We start from the raw sequence: 6,766 nt of genomic DNA on the forward strand, positions 1-6,766 counted from the left end.
TTTTTTTTATGAAATCCGTGAAGTCTCCACTCTCCACATATATTAACCCATGATTCCATGAAATCTCCATATGCTGACTGACAAGTGAGAAGCGCTAAATTCACCCAATGGGCAGTGGATCCATTTTCTTTTTCTTTTCGGAAGTGGCAATGGATCCATTTGAAGCTGTAACTATAGGACGATCCCAACTAATAAAGGAAAGAATACTGGGCCCAATGGGCCTGCAATCAGCTATCGGACACTGGCAATTTAAGAATAACTATTTGGGCCTCCTAAAACCCATTACCATGGAAGAAAGCATGCGCACTCTGTCTCGCTTTTGCTCTTGTTTTTGGAAGTTAGAGGCACTTAGGTTATGATGCGAGTGAGTGGGGGAGGGAGAGCGCGAGCGAGAGCGAGAGCGAGAGCAGATTATTGATTGTCTTCAAAAGTCCCTCTCTTTTCTCGGTTTCCCTCTCTCACTTTTGATTTTCACCTTCAAATTCACTCCTCACTCTTCATCCAGCTCAAAAACCCTAATGGAGTGGAACCCTCAAACTCTCCAGTTCCTATCGGAGTGCTTCCTCCACACTCTATCTCCGGCGCCCGAGCCTCGCCGCCACGCAGAATCCTCACTTGATGAGGCTTCTAACCGCCCTAACTACGGACTCGCTGTCCTCCGCCTCGTTGCTGAGTCCTCCATCGATGAACAGATCCGCCAAGCTGCCGCCGTCAACTTCAAGAACCACCTCCGCGGTCGGTGGTCCCCCTCCCCTTCCGACGACGGAGGGGCCCCCGCTGTCACCCCAATACTCGACCCCGAGAAGGAGCAGATCAAATCCCTAATCGTCCCGCTGATGCTCTCCGCCACACCGAAGATTCAGAGCCAGCTCAGCGAAGCCCTCGCTGTAATCGGGAAGCATGATTTTCCCAAATCGTGGCCCGCGCTGCTACCTGAGCTCGTGTCCAATCTTCAGAAAGCTTCGCAGGCTTCTGATTACACCTCCATTAACGGTATTCTCGGCACTGCCAATTCTATTTTCAAGAAGTTTCGTTTTCAGTATAAGACCAATGATCTCTTGCTTGATTTGAAGTATTGTCTCGATAATTTTGCTGCCCCTTTACTTGAGATTTTCCTCAAAACTGCTTCTCTGATTGATGCTGCTGCGAGTTCTGGAGGAAATGCTGCGACCCTGCGACCCCTCTTTGAGTCGCAGAGGTTGTGTTGTAGGATATTTTTTTCTTTAAATTTCCAGGAGCTCCCTGAATTTTTCGAGGATCATATGAAGGAGTGGATGACTGAGTTTAGGAAATATCTTACCACTAGTTATCCTGCTCTTGAGGGTAGTGGCAATGATGGTGTTGCGGTTGTTGATGAACTTAGGGCTGCTGTTTGTGAGAACATTAATCTTTATATGGAGAAGAATGAGGAGGAGTTCCAAGGATACTTGAATGAGTTTGCTCTTGCTGTGTGGACTTTGCTGGGAAATGTGTCCCAGTCGTCTAGCCGCGATCAGCTTGCCATCACTGCAATCAAGTTTTTGACCACTGTTAGCACCAGTGTTCATCACACCTTGTTTGCCAGTGAAGGAGTTGTGCCGCAGATTTGCCAGTGTATTGTGATCCCGAATGTAAGATTGAGGGATGATGACGAGGAACTGTTTGAGATGAATTACATTGAGTTTATTAGGAGAGATATGGAAGGTAGTGATCTTGATACCAGGAGGAGGATTGCTTGTGAGCTACTTAAGGGGATTGCCACACATTATGGGGATGTTGTCAGAAGCATTGTCTCTGCGCAAATACAAAATTTATTAAGTTCCTTTGCTGCTAACCCCACAGAAAATTGGAAGGATAAGGATTGTGCTATATACTTGGTAGTTTCTCTTGCAACCAAGAAGGCTGGAACTAGTTATGTGTCCACTGACCTTGTTGATGTTCAGAGCTTTTTTGAATCCGTTATTGTCCCTGAGCTGCAGAGTCCAGACGTGAATGGGTTTCCTATGCTTAAGGCAGGTGCACTCAAATTTTTTACTATGTTCCGCAGTCAAATATCAAAGCAAGTAGCATTGAAGTTTTTCCCAGATTTGGTTCGTTTTCTTGCTTCAGAGTCAAATGTTGTTCATTCTTATGCTGCAAGTTGTATTGAAAAACTCTTGTTGGTAAAGGATGAGGTGAGTAGACCACGCTATACAGCCGGAGATATCAATCCGATTTTCCCAATGCTGATGAACAATCTTTTCAGTGCATTGAAGCTACCAGAGTCTGAGGAGAATCAATATGTAATGAAATGCATTATGCGGGTTCTTGGGGTTGCAGATATATCTGCTGAGGTTGCTCGAGTTTGCATTGAGGGGTTAGCTTTTATTCTTGGTGAAGTTTGCAAAAATCCTAAAAACCCCATCTTTAACCATTATCTCTTTGAATCAGTTGCTATTCTTGTGAAGCGGGCTAGCGAGAGAGACCCATCTCTTGTATCTGTCTTTGAGGCGAGCCTTTTCCCTAGGCTTGAAATAATTTTATCCAATGATGTAACTGAGTTTTTCCCATACACATTCCAATTGCTTGCTCAGCTTGTTGAGTTAAACAGGCCTCCAATTCCACCAATCTACATGCAGATATTTGAGATCCTTTTGTCACCTGATTCTTGGAAGAGAGCTCCGAATGTTCCTGCCCTTGTGCGTCTACTCCAGGCCTTCCTTCAAAAGGCACCAAATGAAATCAATCAAGGTGATAGACTGACTAAAGTTCTTGGCATATTTGATACACTTATACAATCTTCTAGCACATCTGAGCAAGGATTTTATGTGCTCAATACTGTCATTGAGAGTCTTGAGTATAATGTTATACAGCCTTATATTTCCCATGTTTGGGCTGCTCTTTTCAGAGAGCTCCAACGAAGGCGGACAGTAAAACTTATCAAGTCCCTTTTAATATTCATGTCACTTTTCCTGATAAAACACGGGCCCTCAAATCTTGTTGAAACCATGAATCTTGTCCAGCCTAATATATTTAATGTGATTTTGAGCCAGTTCTGGATACCTAATCTCAAGTTAATCACTGGTTCTATTGAGCTCAAGTTGACTGCTGTTGCTTCAACAAGGCTCATTTGTGAGTCTCCAGTCCTGTTGGATCCTGCTGCTGCTGAATCATGGGGTAAAATGGTGGACAGCATTGTCACTCTTCTCTCACGACCAGAACAAGATAGGGCTGAGGAGGAACCTGATATGCCAGATATTACAGAAAATGTGGGTTATACTGCCACATTTGTTCGTCTTTACAATGCTGGGAAGAAGGAAGAGGATCCACTAAAAGATATAAGAGATCCTAGAGAATTTTTTGTTGCTTCAATATCTCGACTTTCTGCACTTTCTCCTGGGAGGTACCCCAAGGTCATAAATGAAACTGTTGATCCAACAAATCAAGCAGCTCTACTTCAGCTTTGCAACAGCTACAATCTCACAATAGTTTGAGTATGTACTTGAGTTACCTTCCCTTTATTATGATATGCGGTGTTTGCTTTTGGTGAATTTTCTGCAAATAGAATTAAAAAAAAAATATCCCTGATGACTAATATTGTTTAGTTTAAAGAAATGCTTGTGATACTTGTTATATTTGTTATTCTTCTTGATTCATTTTGTCTGTGTATTACAGTAGATATCTTTGTCCTTTGGTTTGGTGGATATTGGTAGTTCACTTGTGTCATAATAACATGAATTTTTGTTGGTAAGAATGATGGGTATTCAGACAAAATTTACTCTCATTTACATGTTATTCTAACGTAGTATCTTGAAGTCTACTTGAATGAGTGTGATACAGTATAGGTGTAGGGAATCCTTAAACTATAATAATATAGGAGATGTTTATTTAAAAGTTAAAAACATAACTCATTTTCATAAGTTAAAGTTAGGTCAAAGATCAAACAAATGACTTGGAAACTCTCATGACCTCTTGTACTAGCAGTAGAGAATTTATTTCTAAAGCAAAATAATAAAAACAGGATGGTCTTATACCCTCTTAATTGAAAGTGAACGCATGGATAGAAGTCAAAATGGTGTTGGATGGATGGAGCTTTTTATTTGTTCACTTGTTTTATGGAAGGTGGAAAACCATTTTTGAACTGACATTTATGCTATGGGGTTGAGTCCAGGTTGCCGTGTAATGGCTAAGTGAGTATCAATTTGCAAAATAAGTAAATAATTTTCATTCTTCATTTTCTGTTGCTATAAACTAAAACATGTCATAATCTGTATGTAACAACTAGTGACGCATCATTTTCCTCAACTTTATTGTACTTTTTGTTCTTCAGTTTCCAATTTGGTTGATAAGTAGTCGTAATAACTACAAACTCTACAAGTACTAGGTCTAACTAACAATGCATTCCTTCTACTACTCAGGATCTTATTCTATGCCGGAATGATGTGCGCAAGTACTATCTGGTTACCGAGAGTCTACTGCTATATTTGTGGAGTAGCTAGGGGAAATTGCTACATAGGTTTTGATGAATTTATCAGCATCCGTTTTTGCCGCACCAATGATCATATGCGGTAGTCTACCAGGCTTTTTCTAATACAGTCCTAGGGTGAATTCATGAGCATTAAGAATGTCCTTGTAGTAACATGTGCTGTATCGGTGTTTTGGGTTTGTGGTGTACAACAATGAATGCTCCCTTTTTTTTTTCTTGCAGTTATATTGTTCTGCTGCATGTGAGCAAATTGGGACAAATTATTGCGGTCATTTTTGTGTAAACCTTAATGTTAAAGCAAATTTTGTGTAGGTATTTTTATAATTATTCTTCAATTCGTTACGCATCTTTGATATCTCTTACTCATTTGTGAAATGCGATTTCTGTTGAATCAACAATCGTTTCCGGGGTTCCAACGACAACACTTCCCGAATTGTGAACTGGCCTGGGTTCATTAAAGTTTGCATTACGTAGTTGGTTAAAAATGAATCGAGTGGAATAGACAATATTAAAACTTTATAAGTTCCATCTATTTTGGGTATTGTGGTCTGTTGAGAATCATAGAACTTATTCCACCCATTAGACTAATAAACCTGTTCTTCTCCTGACCAAAAAAAAAAAAGACTTCTTTTTTCCACCTCTTCTGCCTTTCCCAGTGTATTGATTGTAATAAGTCGGTAAATGTAAGAATGATTGGACCACATCTTCATGGTTTGAATTTCGAATTGGAGTTTGTGAACCCTTCACCCACCCCTCAATCCATCCTAGCTCCCCAACCTCTCGAAAAAAGGTTGTTGAAGGTCGAATTCTGCGATACGTTTCTTTTTATTTATTTCTAACTTTTTTCACTATTATAACTAGGGAATTTCTTTAGTGAACGAAGTCTCACTATATTTATAAAGGATATGTGTAACATCTCTCTCTCTCTCTCTCTATATATATATATATATATACTTTTACTCTTATAAAACGAATCATCCCGATTCTTTATTCAAAAATACTTATAATGCTATTCTAACCATAATAAGTGAATGATATTAGTATGTTTTACAAACAAATTAAATGTTATTTATATGGTCAAACTATCATATTATATATCATCGTACCAATGAAAATATTTTAAATTTTGTACCTACTATCTAGCAACCATGGATTACTATTCAAGATTAATTTCTTTTCACCTGTTCAATGGGCTGAATCAGATTGTTGTAACTCAACAAATAAAATGGCATCCACCAAGAACACTAAGGGAAAGAGTTAATCATATGAGAAGAAAAAGTGGAGAGAAAATGGCAACAAACAGAGATGAAGTTATGTGAGAGAAATCAAGTTGGATTGGTATAGTGGTTAACTCATTAGTCCATTTAAGTAATAAAGCAAGTGTCGGGGTTCGAATCCCGCCTTATGCATGCAGCAACCTATTGGCCAACGACAAATCCTTAAATGGAGCTCCGATCCGCGACGGATGGGAACTTAAAAAAAAAAAAAGTTATGTGAGAGAAGGCCACTGGCCTGCGGGCTAAGCTAAGCTATAATGCTAGCATTAATTAATTAATATTTAATATTAAAGTACATCCACAAAACTCTCTTGACAACCTAAACGGCTTCCACTAAAGCATTCTTTAGCTTAATAATTTGATTATACAAGTAGACACAACAATAATTGTTGCGGTGAATCATGGTTGTTGTATGTGAATACCTTCTCCCACTCCACATTCCACATCATCTTATTGTTGCTGAGCTGAGATGACAATCATGTTTTCATTGTCTTATAGGACCCCCCTACACCACACGCCTTTGGGCTACACACCTTTTTAATATTCTGCTCTGGTCCCCCTACATATATTCAAGTTTCTCCAATGAGAAAGAACACTTAAAAGAGTGGAAGAACCAATCTGAGGATTATTGATTGATGCTGGCGCACTTTGATGAACATGCACCTTATGTTATGAATTTCATAATTAGGTACGTCAATTTGACCAATGTCCGTACACAAAAGAAAAACAACTTGCTAGGATCGCCCTACCAATTTTTTTTCTTTTAATTAAGGAGGGGAATGGGAAAGAACACAAGAAAGAAACAAAATAGAAATTCTATTCTGTCGGGCTTCACATTTGATGTGAAAGCCAATAAATATAAGCGTGTGTTAGTGAATAGATCATAGATGCATATCTTCCTCCCCTTTCTCAAAAATAAAGTGGTTCCCAATATTCTAATAAAACCCATAATCACCATTCAATAATGGAAACAAATCTCATACTAACGGCAATATGTTGAATTCAATTGTCATTATGTTCTTACGTTATTTGCCCTTTAACTTGA

At 39.2% G+C, this 6,766-nt stretch overlaps 1 protein-coding gene across 1 annotated transcript; it reads left to right on the top strand.

Moving 5' to 3' along the window:
* The first annotated feature begins 294 nt into the window (after nucleotides 1-294).
* On the top strand, nucleotides 295-4,768 carry LOC107645687 (cellular apoptosis susceptibility protein, putative / importin-alpha re-exporter). The gene is made up of 2 exons (XM_016349761.3): nucleotides 295-3,452; nucleotides 4,377-4,768. Exon 1 carries the CDS (start codon nucleotides 519-521, stop codon nucleotides 3,450-3,452), a length of 2,934 nt encoding a protein of 977 aa, XP_016205247.1. The 5' UTR covers nucleotides 295-518; the 3' UTR covers nucleotides 4,377-4,768.
* The last annotated feature ends 1,998 nt before the right edge of the window (nucleotides 4,769-6,766 follow it).

The sequence above is a fragment of the Arachis ipaensis genome, chromosome B6 (genome assembly GCF_059453495.1).
Source record: "Arachis ipaensis isolate K30076 ecotype BB chromosome B6, ASM5945349v1, whole genome shotgun sequence".
NCBI lineage: Eukaryota > Viridiplantae > Streptophyta > Magnoliopsida > Fabales > Fabaceae > Arachis > Arachis ipaensis.

Excerpts from the sequence above, each read along its gene's own strand:
- LOC107645687 (XM_016349761.3), top strand. The coding sequence starts at position 519 with ATGGAGTGGAACCCTCAAACTCTCCAGTTCCTATCGGAGTGCTTCCTC.